The sequence below is a fragment of the Stegodyphus dumicola genome, chromosome 10 (assembly GCF_044657685.1).
Source record: "Stegodyphus dumicola isolate Sdum_Otavi_A_Nest chromosome 10, ASM4465768v1".
NCBI classification, from domain to species: domain Eukaryota; kingdom Metazoa; phylum Arthropoda; class Arachnida; order Araneae; family Eresidae; genus Stegodyphus; species Stegodyphus dumicola.
The window spans coordinates 101,913,140-101,930,212 of NC_140777.1; the positions used below are offsets into that span (position 1 = coordinate 101,913,140).

Genomic DNA, 17,073 nt, shown 5'->3' on the forward strand with positions numbered 1-17,073 from the left:
TTATTTCCCATCTCGTTCATTTGCGGTTTTGCAGATGAGGATGGTAGTTCGGTAAAATCATTGAAACTAGTCCTGTGAAAATTTTGTAAATATGATGCTGATTTTTGTTGTTTGACTTCTGAATTAGTATTTATTCGGCGTGTTATTGTGTCTTAAATAAAGAGTTAAATCCTGTCGGTGTCCAAATATTGATGAATAATCTACGGGAGAGGTATTGGATACTGAAGAGTAGAAAATCCATCAGACAAGCAACATTATGTTGTATTAGATGCAGAAGATTTACCGTGAACTCTGTTCAACCAAAACTCCTTCCTTTGCCAAAAGATAAAATTAGAGACGCAGTACAATTCAAGGTTATCTCTGTCGATCTAGCCAGTCCCTTATATTTGAAACACGGAGGGAAATATTGGTTTGTGCTGTTTACAGAGCAGTTCACATTGAATTATTAACATCGTCATCAGAAGCATTTTTGCAAACTCTAAGGAGATTTATTAAGAAAAGAGGTAAGCTTTTTCTTAAATACAGTGATCGAGACACAAATTTTTGGGAAGCTCCAAAGTTACTTACTGATTTTTACACATGCAAAAATCCATAACGAAGCTCTTGTAAAGAACATGGAAATTCAACTCTCCAGCTGCACCATAATGGGGTGGCTGGTAGGAGTGATTACAGTTGGCTGCACAAAATAAATTTTAAGAAGAGTATTGGGATGACCAACCTTAGATTTTGAAGAACTCTACATGGTCATTGCGATGTTGAAGGCTTGATGAACTCTAGACCACTAACTACAGTCTGTGAAGATAATGATGACTTGGTGCCCTTGTTTTTACAAGGAATTACAGAAACCAGACTTCCTGATCTATATATCTGGAAAATGTAAATCTAGAAATACACTTGCTGAAGATAAAGAAAGAGTTATATAGCAGATTAAGAGTACTTAGGGCAATCAAAAAATTCTAAAGGAATGACCAAGAACAGGAAAAAAATTGCTATATGAGACGTTGTTCTTGTAGATCACGATAATCAAAGAAGAATCAACTGGACATTAGCTAGGGCAGTAGAAATATATCCTGGTGAAGATGGATTAGTTAGGGTGGCTGAAATTAAGGAGAACAGGTTTCTGATAGGTCCAGTACAAAGACTGCATCCTTAAGAAATTTCAACTAAGAAATGTGGCAACATCCAAACAAAATGTGCTTCACTTGGAACTAAGATACCTCCCTCAAGCAACTCTGAAGGGATGCCCTGATGATTCGAAGCTGTCTAAAAGTGCTGATCCCATGCTGTCAATACCAACTGTGTTATGAGATCTAGTCAGCAACCGAAAGTTACTAGAGAGGGCAGACTTGTTAAAACTGAACTTATGAGCTCACTGATTTTTTGTTTATTTCCCATTTTTATTTTAGTTATTATTATAAGATGTTTATTAATGCTTTCTTTCTTTTTTATTTTGCTTTCAACTCCTGATGACTATAATCAAAAGTGGGAGGATGTCGTATTATTGCCGTCAGGTGGTGGACCATTCTACCTCCACGATTTTTTTTTTATCTCTGGAATTTGGCTAGAAGGGAAACAATGTTCTAAGGCATCACTACTGTGATGGAGACCTTTCATCGCTAAGCAGCTAATTTATTGCTTTTCATTATAACAGATAGCTGCAATTATTTTCTTGACAGTGATTCTATTTTCATGAAATGTTCAAGATTTTTCCCTGTAAATATTATGCTAATAAAATGCTTGTATCAGAAAGGATTGTAACATGACTCATGATTCAGAACAATGCCGGCAAAAATAAAAAACCTGTCAGGTAAATGAGATTTATTTACCTATTTAATTACGAGTTTTAGAATTTCCTGAGTGCATGACTCTAAAACATGGGTGCACGAAATACTTATTATTAACATGAGCTGGTGTTCCTACTGGAGACATCTTTCTCATTGGCTCGCACAATTTCTGTATCTAGATCTTTGTATGCTGATCAAAGACTGAGAAGTACAACTAGAAGACTCACATGGTCCACTGAATGTTATGGCATTCAAGTAATCCATGCTGCAGGATAGGGTAGTCTGAGTTAAGTGAACACTAAGAAGTTTATTAAGAGTAGTGAACATGCACGACTCATTGTTAACCCTGACTGGTATTTACGGGAATGGGAACACCAAAAATAGCAATCCAATGGGTAAAATCATTTTATGTTTCAAATTTACAGTTTCTGCCAAAATATCTTTCATTGGTATTGCTTCCGGCCTTTGGTAGAATCAGTCAAGGTAGGAGTATCCTTCTGAGGGGGACAGGGGTCCGACTACATCCAAATGCACACATTCAAAATGTTGACCAAGTACAGTGAAGGACTGCAATGGACTATGAGTATAACATATAACTTTGGAATTATAGCAATCGATGCAAGTCCAGGCAACGCAATTCTTTGACACAGAAGGCCAAACAAAAGGAGAAAGAATCAGTCTTTTGGTCAGTTGTATACCTGCATGAGAAAGTCCATGGAGTGATTCAAATACTGCTCTCTGGAATTGACTGGGAACAAAGGAATATATCTTGTCACCACTCACATCGTATATAGCCCAGCAGACAATTCCATCTTTTGTAGTTTTAATGAGCTACTTTCAGTGGACAATAGATGATTGAGTTTGGGATTATGTTGAAATTGAGCAACCTGTGCAAAAATTGTTATATCCAGCTTATTAATAGCACTAATTCGTGACAATGTATCTGCCACAATATTTTCTGGTCCAGGGACATATTGTATGTTAGTCCTGGATTCAGCAATATAATTCATATGCCTAGATACCTAGATGATGTAAAACCTGATTTTCCCCCCTAAAAAAAATATCAGAGGGCAATGATTTGTATAGTAAAAACTCATCCCTCATTGAAAATGCCTTACAGCACAGTAGAAAGTGAGTAATTCTCTATTGTACGTGCTGTAATTAGTTTCAGCTGAAGTCAACTTTCAGGAGAAAAAAGCCGGTGGTTTAAGGCCATTATTGCACTACCAGTGCAAAACAGCTCCATTAGCCACACGTGAGGTATCGATCATTAATGACAACTGCTAACCTAGGGCATGGTAACCAAATGTCACTGAAATTTGTTAGAGCAGTTTTACATTTTTCAAAGGTCCCAGTTGTTTCTGCTATCCAAGAAATGGAATAACTTTGCTTTCTCGACACAAACTGTATATGTAAACTGTTAAAATTTATCTTTGCATAAATTTTTCAATTTGAGCCAAGAATAATTCACTTGGTGAACTTTTTAATTTATAGCAATCTTTCTTCCTTTCCTTTTTTTTCATTGTGAGACGAGCAGGAAAAAAGTTATTCATTATTTCAAATAATTTTAACAAAGTGCGCAAACCACATTTCACATTATTATCGCTTATAATAAATATGCCAAATTTCAAAATGCGCTAATATGTAAATTCACATATATCCTAGGAACTTTTGAATAAAAAAACTTTTTTTTTTTTTTTTTTTTTTTTTTTTTGACAGCTATGTTTAGAAATACATCTACTTTAAAATGATAGTAAAAATGTTACAGGTTATAATTCAAATTTTTTTTTTGAAAATTTATAAAAATTATTTAAAAATATAAATTTTGAAAACAAATTACAAAAAATGGGTGAATTTTATTTGGAATGAACCTGAATTTTGAATTCTTGAAGGAGGAATTAAAGTAAGTTTATTAAAAAAAGAGATATTAATAAATATATATTAAACTAGCAGCTTCGCTGCCAGCCTTCGTCTGGCTTTTAAATGTACCGGAAAAATGGCTGAAGGGAACACCAAACATTAAATTTAAAAAATGCATAGAATTTTACTCTGCAGAAAAACTTCATTAAAAAAAGTTATTATGTATAATAAAATTACAATGAAATAAGCAATATCCCTTAATACAAATATTAATTATCCTAATAAATAAATTAACCAACTTCCCTTTGCAAAATCTTAAGAACTCAAATGGTATAAAGGAGGTTAAGAACTTTGTTTCCTAAAAAAAATCACTCAAAACTTTTCAATATCTTAAAAACAGTGAAATGAGCAATAAATAACATAAAACAATACAAAAAACAAAAAAATTCTGAAAAGCAAAGTATAATTAATGATATTTTATGTTATATTTTCAAGAGAAAAAAATTAGGTGCTTCTTTGGTAGATGGTTGCACGGATTTTTGGCGATTTACATTGGCGCAATTGTTGGAGCGGTTTTTAGTCATCAGCCATCTTGAAAAATGCTGTTTTTGCGTATTTTACACATATAGAAAAGTATTCGAAACTTTAAAAAAATAAATATCGTTAAAAATAATGGATTAATTTTTTGTTGAAAACGTTTTTTAAGATGGCTTGCAAATGTAAATAAATACATTTACTAAGAGTATAAAATGCTAAAGTAAGGTTAAATTATTACTTTCATGTAATAGAATAGAAACACCGCTATAAAAACATTGCGTCAACATTTAATTGTATTAAAATATTACTTAAATTGAATATCGAATTAAAAACATCATACCAACGTTTAAAAGAATTAAAATATTACTTAAATACTTTAAAATAAGTTTTATAGGAATTAATTATTTAACATTAAAACATATGTGGCAAGAAATATCTCAGGAATTTTTGAAAACATTGTATTAATTTTTTAATAAAAGTTGAAGTATACAATTATAAAGTGAAAGAAAATTATGTACTTACATTTTTTTAAAGTATTTTACCTGTCGTATATTTATAAGTACCACAAAAAAAAAAAAAAAAAAAAAAAAAAAAAAAAAAAAAAAAAACGATTTTCATCCGTGATCTACATCTCTCGCACTTCATTGAATCCCAAAATTTAAAATAAATTTCCTCCGACGCTATTAACAATTTATAAATAAATCTTTCATTAGAAAAGCCAGGTTGGCCAAAATAAGATCTCAAAGGTCAATTTTTTTATTCTGATACCACTAATTCTTGGTAATTACCACTAACAACATTCATCTTCGAAACGGACATATCCATTCCATTTGAAATCTGAGGAATTCGAAGAGATGAATAATAAAATTTTAAAATGGCGCGGTAATGCACAAATATTTAGTAACCAATCAAGGAGCTGATTACATCATGCATAGAATTAAAATTATTTAAATAATCATTCATAATAAAACCATTTTTAAAATAAATGCAAAATTAAATTGTATTTTAATACTTAACAGCCATAAATAATGTTTAAAACATTAAATTTATAGATATTAATAAAACCAATTACTTTTTAAGTAAGGTGACGTCATTGATTACATCATCCACAACATAAAATTATAGAAAATATTATAAACAACAAAATTTTTATTTCAAATAAAAATGCAAAATTAAATTGATTTTTAATATTTAGAAGCCATAAATAATATTTAAAACACTGAATTTATGCATAATAAAACACATTATTTTAAAAATAAAATGACAACAAAGTATCGGTTACCATAAATAACTTATCCAGCAATGGGTTTACCATAAGTCGTATTACTCGCCAAACGAAAAATCGGCAAAATCCGTGCAACTGTCTACCACAAAAAAATGACAATAAAAAAAAAATAATAATAAAATGAAATATGCCAGTCTCTTAAAAACAGTGAAATAAAAAATACGACGAAAAATTGTTGCCAAACCCATATTTCTAAAAGAATGAAACTATTCAAAATAATGCGATTTCATGAAAAATCTATCAACAACAATAAGGAAAATTGTTGCCAAAATCACATTTTTAAAGATGTGAGATGTGAAAAGTGTACTCGGAAGCTTCATTTTAAAATTTTTTAAAAAACACAAAGTATTATAATTTTTCCAAAATTCTTTTTGTAAAAGCAGTCGCAAGGATAAAAGTTTAACGTGTCCAAAAATCAAAGAAAAATAAACTGTACATTTTTAAACAAACTTTTTTAGAAAAAATCCCGCTGAAAAGGTGTTAAGCTCACTTTGTTAAATAAATTCGTATTTAATTGATTTATTGAAACACGAAATTTATTTTAAGTTCGTAAAATAGCTAAGTGCCTACGTTTCATAACGATGTGAAAATGGAGTGTGTAGAGTAAAATCTCTCTTTCCTATAGGCCATTATGTCTCAAAATGACGCGATTTCGTCACAAAACATAAAATAAAAAAAATTCGAATTTGAATTTCAAAAAAATCGCTTCGAGGTGCACTGGCTCTTGTCTAGATGCACCTATGTACCAAATTTCGTAGCCGTGGGTCTATTAGCTTACGCGCAGCGCGAACGAAAGACAAAGACACACACAAACAGACAGACTCTTTGTTTTATTATATGTCTTATGTATGATCAGTGACCAGTGAAAAATATCTCGATAATTTTTTTTTTATTTGATTAGCTAGTTATATTGAAAGGGTTATAAGAAAAGCTGAGCTTAAGTCCTTTGCCAAATATTATTTGTGTGTTAATATAATACAAGAATCATTTTTATTAACAAAATGCAAGAACAAAGATGAGGATTTCCCTCGAAATTGCCATGAAATAGTTTTTTTGTATTATACAGACAAAAGTCTTTTAATTCAGACTCATTGGGACTTCCACGATTCCAGATTATCGGTTTTTCCCAATTATAGATTTTCAATTTAAATCTGGTAAGATGGCATGCAGAAATTATAAAATTAAAAATATGAAACCGTAATTTATGAAATAATGCTTACGTTCAATGAAACAAATTTTGCTCATTATGGATTTAGATATACTGAATACTTGAATGTATTTCTCCAAATTTTGTAATATTGTTTTATTTTGTTCATGTGTTTGCATATGATTCTGTAAAACATTTTTTGCTGTAAGATATGCTTAAAGTGTTTTTCGTTATCCTCGTAATATAAATATGGGTAAATTTAAAGATAAGTAATTTGTCAGTTAAAAAATTGCAGAAATTTAAAAAAAAAGCGATGAAAAATACGAAAAAGTTTGATCCACAAATTTTGTTATATCTAATTTTCATGCATTTCATGTAACCATATAAATGAAGTAAGGTACATTGCATAAGAAAAGGGGGGACAGTTTTGTATCTCCTGTTCTACTGGGCTGATTGACGAAATTCAAATTGCGTTTTTCATGTCTCGAAACTTATGATATGAATAAATGTACTATGACTTATGTATTAGATTTATATACAAGATGATTCTAAATTGCTTTTACAAATTTAGAGGGGTGATAGTACCCATCCAGACGAGTAATAATTACCGTAGAACATAGGGTCGCATTCCACACTGAGAAGCAGAAAAGAGGAATATCAGAATTCCAACCTGAACTTACAACAATGTTGGGAAAGCGAACAAATGAGACCAAAAGTTGCGCAATCTGATTTATTGCTTATTAAAAAAACTTGCAGATAGTGCTCAAAATGCCATGTGTGTCGTGGCGCAGTTGACATCGGAAGGAATGACGCACCTTCCCGATACCGTTCTACGGTCCCGTGGCTGGCGCACCTTCCCGATGATTCCTGGTGCCGTGGTAATTTTGCCTGTGGCAACAACGATTCTCTCCATGAAATCTTCAGCTAAGTCCAAAGGAATTTTGTGCACTAAAGATTTCATCTGCCCCCACAAGAGAAGGTCCAGTGAGCTAGGCACAGGTCCCCCACATCTGATCCATTGTGCGGGATATGTAGCATTCAAAAGGTTACGCACCATGATGGAAAAATGTGCTGGGACTCGTGCATGAACCAGATGTTTCTCTGAATGGGAGCGAAACAGCCTGCAATAAACTGGTAAGTACTTGTTCGAAGAACATACGGTATGTTGCACCGGTCAAATGGTCTGGCATGATGTAAGGGCCTGCCAGGTAATCACCTAGGTTACCTGCCCTAATACTTGAAGCAGTGATGTGTCTTTTTCAAAGACATGGTTTTCTCTGATTGGCTTGCTCCAGTACAAACTAAGAGCAAAATGCTTCTTCTTCTCAGTGCAAATTTGAGTACAGTTAATTCTTGATAGTCTTATGAGATAGTCTCCTTGTCCTTCCTCGATGCTTCTTTACTTTCTTCTTTTCTGCCTCTCAGAGTGGAATGCGACCCTATGTTCTACAGTAATTATTACTCGTCTGGATGGGTATTATCACCTCTCTTAATTTGTTAGAGCAATTTAGAATCACCCTGTATAGCATTGTTCTAATATAGATATTTTGTCACAAAATCAGACTTTTCTGAAATGACATGCCTATTGTTTTCCATATTTCAATTCTATGACTCAAATTATGTCAAGCTACCAAGTTTTGTACAAATTGCGTGAGTAGCTTTTAAAAAGTTAGCTCTCAAAATTTTAGCTCAATGTTAATTGTAGAAATTCAATTTTAGCTCAATGTTAATTGTAGAAATTCAATTAACATTGAGCTAAAATTTTGAGAGCTAACTTTTTAAAAGCTACTCACGCAATTTGTACAAAACTTGGTAGCTTGACATAATTTGAGTCATAGAATTGAAATATGGAAAACAATAGGCATGTCATTTCAGAAAAGTCTGATTTTGTGACAAAATATCTATATTAGAACAATGCTATACAGGGTGATTCTAAATTGCTCTAACAAATTAAGAGAGGTGATAATACCCATCCAGACGAGTAATAATTACTGTAGAACATAGGGTCGCATTCCACTCTGAGAGGCAGAAAAGAAGAAAGTAAAGAAGCATCGAGGAAGGACAAGGAGACTATCTCATAAGACTATCAAGAATTAACTGTACTCAAATTTGCACTGAGAAGAAGAAGCATTTTGCTCTTAGTTTGTACTGGAGCAAGCCAATCAGAGAAAACCATGTCTTTGAAAAAGACACATCACTGCTTCAAGTATTAGGGCAGGTAACCTAGGTGATTACCTGGCAGGCCCTTACATCATGCCAGACCATTTGACCGGTGCAACATACCGTATGTTCTTCGAACAAGTACTTACCAGTTTATTGCAGGCTGTTTCGCTCCCATTCAGAGAAACATCTGGTTCATGCACGAGTCCCAGCACATTTTTCCATCATGGTGCGTAACCTTTTGAATGCTACATATCCCGCACAATGGATCAGATGTGGGGGACCTGTGCCTAGCTCACTGGACCTTCTCTTGTGGGGGCAGATGAAATCTTTAGTGCACAAAATTCCTTTGGACTTAGCTGAAGATTTCATGGAGAGAATCGTTGTTGCCACAGGCAAAATTACCACGGCACCAGGAATCATCGGGAAGGTGCGCCAGCCACGGGACCGTAGAACGGTATCGGGAAGGTGCGTCATTCCTTCCGATGTCAACTGCGCCACGACACACATGGCATTTTGAGCACTATCTGCAAGTTTTTTTAATAAGCAATAAATCAGATTGCGCAACTTTTGGTCTCATTTGTTCGCTTTCCCAACATTGTTGTAAGTTCAGGTTGGAATTCTGATATTCCTCTTTTCTGCTTCTCAGTGTGGAATGCGACCCTATGTTCTACGGTAATTATTACTCGTCTGGATGGGTACTATCACCCCTCTAAATTTGTAAAAGCAATTTAGAATCATCTTGTATATAAATCTAATACATAAGTCATAGTACATTTATTCATATCATAAGTTTCGAGACATGAAAAACGCAATTTGAATTTCGTCAATCAGCCCAGTAGAACAGGAGATACAAAACTGTCCCCCCTTTTCTTATGCAATGTACCTTACTTCATTTATATGGTTACATGAAATGCATGAAAATTAGATATAACAAAATTTGTGGATCAAACTTTTTCGTATTTTTCATCGCTTTTTTTTTAAATTTCTGCAATTTTTTAACTGACAAATTACTTATCTTTAAATTTACCCATATTTATATTACGAGGATAACGAAAAACACTTTAAGCATATCTTACAGCAAAAAATGTTTTACAGAATCATATGCAAACACATGAACAAAATAAAACAATATTACAAAATTTGGAGAAATACATTCAAGTATTCAGTATATCTAAATCCATAATGAGCAAAATTTGTTTCATTGAACGTAAGCATTATTTCATAAATTACGGTTTCATATTTTTAATTTTATAATTTCTGCATGCCATCTTACCAGATTTAAATTGAAAATCTATAATTGGGAAAAACCGATAATCTGGAATCGTGGAAGTCCCAATGAGTCTGAATTAAAAGACTTTTGTCTGTATAATACAAAAAAACTATTTCATGGCAATTTCGAGGGAAATCCTCATCTTTGTTCTTGCATTTTGTTAATAAAAATGATTCTTGTATTATATTAACACACAAATAATATTTGGCAAAGGACTTAAGCTCAGCTTTTCTTATAACCCTTTCAATATAACTAGCTAATCAAATAAAAAAAAAATTATCGAGATATTTTTCACTGGTCACTGATCATACATAAGACATAAATGGAATGCTTACCAGTGTTACTGAAACAAATTTTTAAGGTACAAGTTAAATTATGTCTAATATTTTGTTAATTCTTTAAAAATTATTCAAAATTTAAGAAATAAAATTTTTCTCACAAGAAAAGTTTTTAATTTTTTTCTTAATATCATTTCATGTATTAAGTTATTTATAACCATCATGCCTTTTCAAAAATACATGATTTTTTTTAAATCCCATTGACACCCAAATAGTATTTAAATTTATGCTTATCTCAAAGATCTAAGCGGAAAAATAATAATTGTTAAAAAAAATTATCAGCGCTTTTTGCACAAAAATACTTTACACAAGTATTCTTATGCAGAATTATATGATGAAGTACAAATGTCAAATTCAGAAATGTATGCTTTACGCATGCACGCGTTTAAAGAAATGTTTAATAAAGTAAACAAATAAATATTAAGCTTTTTTTTTGTAAATTTTGATACCTTTTAGATCATAATTGCTCTTTATTTCATAAATTACGGTTTCATATTTTTATATTTATAATTTCTGCATGCCATCTTACCAGATTTACATTGATGATCTATAATCCGGAAAAACCGATAATCCCGAATCGCCGAAGTCCCGACGAGTCCAGATTAAAGACTTTTGACTGTAGTAATTATTTCCCCAAATAATAATTTAATTATTTTAGATAGGTTTTACCTAGACTCATTAAATATAATTTGCTATATTTTATTATAGCTTTTCTGCTGCATCTAAATATATATATAAAAAAGTTATTTTTATTTTAACTAAATAAAATTACCATTCAAAAAATATATTTACCTGGAACATGGAAGAGAAATCTATCACCGACTGCACAAATGAGACGTTTTTTATGAATGATAGTTTTTGCAAGAAGATAATACCAATCCACAGGCATGGCTCCATGATAAAATACAATAAGTGCAGGACCATCACTTGGAATATTTTCAATTCCTTCAATCTCATAACCTAGCAAAATAAGAAAATTTTCTATTACTTAAAAATCCAAATAAATAGGGAAATCAAGAAGAATTCAACATTTCTATCAATTACTGATTCTGAACCTAAATCCCTCAGCCGCATTACGAATTAGTATTACATTTTTAATTGCTATGTATAATATGCAATACGCAATTAAAATGAATGAGAATATTAAGACCACCATTTTTACTTACTTCTCTTATGTTATTTCTCTCCTTGCCTCACCAATGCTGCTGTATCATGTGAAAACACTATCTTACACTCCAGTCACCATATAATACTGTCACTAATTGCTCAGTTGTACAAATGTATTATATACTAGCTGGAGATATTTCAGCAATAAGTTAAAAGACTGGTGCTCAATTTTTATGAATGCTGATACTGAAAACCTACTGAGCAAATACTAATGCCTCTTTTACATATTTTACAATTATAATTAGTTAACTGCATGACTAAAAGGCTTTTAACAATAAATTATAAGCAAAATGTACATTAGTCATTCAAACTGCATAAAAAAAAACATCCAAGAGATCTGAAATTTATGAAACACATATGACGGTGGCACAGGAAAATGATCCGTGATGTTGCATATATGCACGTTATGAACATGAGTAACATTATCTGAAAGCAATGGAAGAGAACATAAGACTGAATTTTGGCCCTTGCTTATTAATAAACAAAATCCTTTAGAAGAACTCATAAAATTTTTGATGTGTGCCAAACTTTGACACCCACATGCATAATAATTTTTAAATTTTGCTAAGTATTTTCATATAGGCTGTTTTGTATTACATTCCAGTATTGACACAAAGTTTTTTTTTTTTTTTTTTTTTAATGGTTTTACAAACAGATCATCTCATTTTTCATTTTTACTTATTTATTCCTTCATCCCCCCCTAAAATCAATTTTGAAAAAGAAGCTTGTGTATTTTAGCTACAATGTAAGAAACTATGATGAAATTTCTATGCAAATACATTATTTTGTTTAAAATCGCTAAAGGGAACAACTGTTTTAATCTAATCTCAGTGATCACAAAATTTCCACCAAAACAAAAGAAGCATTGGTAGATGAATCAATAAATTCATTTTCAGGATAAATAGCTAATCCCAACCCAAAATATGTATGTAGTGTAATTTTTTACAATTATAAATATTTTTTTCTATCTCAATGTGTCATTCAGTTGTCAGATTAAGCAAAAGTGAACTAATACATAAGTACCCAAGTTTTCATATGTGAACTATGTTTGCTCCTTATTTGTATGGAAAGAACTTTTCAGTATGATTTGAAAAAGAAGATGGAACTCAAATCAATATGTATCCAGACTTGATCACTGGAGAACCTACAGCATACTATGACAGATCAGCTTTCTGCAAAATTTTGCTCGCATAAGTGGAAGCCAGCCACTTTTATATAAATGCAAAATCAGCGAGTTCAGAAGGAATAAGCAGGGCAATGTTTAGAATCATAATGATCTGCACATACCAATAAAACAGAAGAATAAACATTTTTATATGCATGGTCTATCTGAATTGCTATAGCACATGCTATCTAGCTCAAGAACTACTTCATGTGGCACAACAATAAGTACGAGGGTTGGAACTTTAATAGTAGCAACACAGCTGAAAAAACGCTACGCAACAAAACCAAAGAATATTGCGTATACCACACGTAAATTACATACCTACCTTACCTCTCAGCAAAAAGACTCGTCCTGCCTACGTCACGTGCATGCGGAGTGACGCGAAGAACGCATCCTTGTATTCGCTTGCCGTCTAAAGTAAAGGGTTGTCAGGATGTTTTCAAAACAAGAACAACGATGTTGGATAAAATTTGAATGTGCCAGAGGTCGTACAGCACCACAGTGTCATCAAGAGGCTTGTGGGGAATCTGCAATGCCTTAGAGAACTGTAGCAAGATGGGTGAAAGCATTCAATGAAGGACGCCAAAACGTGGCAGACATGCTGCAGCCAGGTCGTCTGAGTGTCAGCGATGCAGACGTGCAAGCTGTTGCCGCACTAATGGACAGTGATCGCTGCCAAATGATTTGTCAGCTAGCCGGACAAACAGGATTAGCGCATACGACTGTTGCACATTCTGAAGGAACGCCTGTCCATGAGAAAAATTGCTTCACAATGGGTTCCACATCAATTGATGGAAATGCAGAAATGGCTACGATACGATGCTGCCCGAACCCACCTGGAGCACTATGAGCACGAAGGAGATGCTTTTTTACACCGTGTCATTATGCTGGATGAGACTTGGGCCCGATCGTACCAGCCAGAACTGAAACGCCAATTAAACGAATGGCGTCATCACGGGTCACCATGACATTTGAAATTTCGTCAGAACCCCAGCAATGTGAAAGTTATGGTGATTCTTGTGTACGACTGCGATGGTGTCATCCTAACGTATACTGTTCCCCCACAGCAGACCATCACTGCGCAGTATTACTGCTCATTTTTGGAGCACAATCTCAGACCAGCTTTGAGAAAAAAATGGTGACACTTTCTGCAGAACGCTCCTCTCATTTTGCATGACAATGCTCGGCCGCATGCAGCGCAAGCTGTGACTGATTTGTTCAAGCGATGGGGCTGGGAAGTGCTTTACCATCCACCATACTCATAATTTCATATTCATTCATTTATATTCATAAAAAATCTTTCAGTTCTAACTAAAGATTCAAATCCAATCAATCTTTACCCTCACCTTTAAAAGAAAGTATTTCATAGTCATTTTCATTTTTTATCAAGAGATGGCACCAGCAGTTTGTTTTCTTTTTGGTCTATTGCAGGGATAGCCAACCTATGGGCACAATGGAGTTTTTATAATGGCACAGAGAAGACTTATCGAAAAATTAAGAGATTAAAAAAAATAATAATATTGTCTGTATCAACTGTATTGATCAACAAACACACTATAATAATTCAGAATCTTTGCAAGATGTCAATTGTTACCCAACCGAAATCCAAAACAAAATTATTGACCTACAATAGCATACTACACTGAAAAACAAATATAAGGAACTTATTTATTTTTATCTTATAAACTTTGTTATTTTTGAGCTTTTTAATTCCTTCTCTAACTTCTGTCAAAGATGGTGACGGGATACTATCGGTGTTTACAGAGGTAGTTGGGTAGGTTGAAGACCCATCACATGTATGGTCATTTAACAAGTTATTAAAGTGCTCATTCTACCTGTGAGTACCTTTTTTATCATTTAGGATGATGTAGTATGGTTCTAGATCCAGAAAATACTGCTACCGATAGTGAAGAAAGTGACAGAGAAGTTAGTGAAAACGAGAAAATTTCGATTGACAAGTTAGTCTGAATTCTCGAAAGAGCAATTACAGGACTTCAACAATGTAACTAAACAAGAGATTATGTCTTTCTACAGAATTAAAGAGAAAGTACAGTCAAAAGTCGTTAATTCGGACACCCATAATCCGGACCTCAAAGCTACAAACTTTCTGCGCATGCGTCGCTTTGATGCATGCGCATAGGCATTTACGCATGCACATAGACGTTTACGCATGCGGATAAGACCTTTACGGCTGCGAGTATGTGTGCGCATAATATGTTTAAGCATGCGCATTTAATGTATAACGGACGGTATAAGCTAAGCTAAAATTATCTAATTCAGTTAATGCTGCAGATTGCGTTGTTCCTTAATCTTCGAATTGGATCCGGCTTATTATTTTTTGCAGACTGTTAGAGCAATTTTATAAAAGTAAGCTTGAACTTTCGATTATGTCAGATAGAATTTCCGATATATATTTGCTAATATGTAAAGGATCTACAAAGCGAAAGTATGTTTCGAAGTCCATTAAACAGAAAGTGTAATTGCTGCAAAAAATGGATAAAGGCATATCCTTTGATTATCTAATCATTCCGAAATATGTTTATCAATTTCACACTGCTCTGCAGAGGGAGGGAAACAACGCAGCGCGCAATGAATTGGAAGTCGATCTGTCAGCACTATCCTTATCTTCAGAGCAGAGGTTTTTATTTTATTTGGCTTATAATTCCTTACTAAATGTAGTATTTCATCTCGATGTACTCCATCTTTGATATGATTTAAATCAAGCTCCTCGTCATTATAATTCGCTTCCGTTAGTGAAGAAAGTGACACATAGGTTATTGAAAACGAAAAAATTTCGATTGACAAATTAGACGGTATTCTCGACACAGCAATTATAGGACTTGAACAGCGGAACTTTGTAACTAAACAAGAAATTATGTCTGTTTAATAGAATTAAAGAGAAAGCATTATCACATGAAACGAAGCAACTTGCATTAAAAGAAATGTTTAATAAAGTAAACAAATAAAGATTAAGCTTTTACTTTTCGTAAATTTTGATACCCTTTAGATCATAATTGTTCTTTATTTCATAAATTATGGTTTCATATTTTTAATTTTATAATTTCTGCATACCATCTTACCAGATTTAAACTGATGATCTATAATCCAGAAAAATCGATAATCCGGAATCGCCGAAGTCCCGACGTCTCCGGATTAACGACTTTTGACTGTATTAGCACTAAAAACGAAGCAACTTAAGCAACTTACATTGCAAGAAATGCTTAATAATGTAAACAAAAAAATATTAAGCTTTTTTTTTTTTTTTTGTAAATTTTGATACCCTTTAGATCATAAATACTTTCATAAATCCAAATTTCATATTTTAATTTCATAATTTCTACATGCCATCTTACTAAATTTAAACTGATGGATCTAGTATCTGGAAAAATCCCAAATCCGGAATCGCAGAAATCCCGACGAGTCCGGATTTCAGACATTATACTGTATATTTCTTGAGTGCTTTTATTATTAAATAAATCACAGTGTGGTTTCTTTGTCTATTACCAGCATAAAATTAAAAATTCAATATTATCATGCATAAAAAGTAATCCAAAGGTCAACCTTTTTTTTTTTTTTTTTTTTTTTTACTTCTTTGTATGAAGTACAGTCAAAAGTCGTTAATTCGGACACCCATAATCCGGACCTCAGAGCTACAAACTTTCTGCACATGCGTCGCGTTCACGCATGCGCACAGGCGTTTACGAGAGCGCGTAAGACCCTTACGGCTGCGAATATGTTTGTGCGCATGCGCGTTTAATGTGTAATGGAGTTATACGCTAAGCTAAAGTTATCTAATTCAGTTAATGTTGCAGATTGCGTTGTTCCTTAATCTTCGAATTGGATCCGGCTTATTATTTTTTGCAGACTGTTAAAGCAATTTTATAAAAGTAAGCTTGAACTTTCGATTATGTCAAATAGAATTTCCGATATATTTTTACTACAAAGGGAAAGTATGTTTTGAAATCCGAAATCTGTTTATCAATTTCACGCTGCCCTGCGGCAGAGGGGGGGGGCAGAAACGTCATTTTTAGATTATGATAGATTAGAAAGATTATGTCAAATAGAATTTCCGATATATATTTACTAATATGTAATTTGTATCTACAAAGCGAAAGTATGTTTTGAAATCCGAAATCTGTTTATCAATTTCACGCGGCAGATTGGAAGTTGATCTGTCAGCACTATCCTTATCTTCAGGGCAGATGTTTTTATTTCATTTGGTTTATAATTCCGTACTAAGTGTAGTATTTCATCTCGATGTACTCCGTCTTTGATATGATTTAAATCAAGTTCCTCGTCATTATAATTCGCTTCCGATAGTGAAGAAAGTGACCCAGAGGTTATTGAAAACGAAAAC

The 17,073-nt window shown here is 33.0% G+C and overlaps 1 protein-coding gene across 5 annotated transcripts in view; it reads right to left on the bottom strand.

Annotated features, from left to right (window-relative positions):
• The window catches only part of LOC118198098 (DGAT1/2-independent enzyme synthesizing storage lipids-like), a 177,957-nt gene that overhangs the window by 53,043 nt on the left and 107,841 nt on the right, over positions 1-17,073 (bottom strand). For all 5 annotated transcript variants that reach the window (XM_085825320.1, XM_085825321.1, XM_085825324.1 and 2 more), the window contains exon 4: positions 11,177-11,344. In XM_085825320.1, the coding sequence (XP_085681446.1) occupies positions 11,177-11,344 (168 nt within the window). The remainder of the gene's footprint in view (positions 1-11,176; positions 11,345-17,073) is intronic.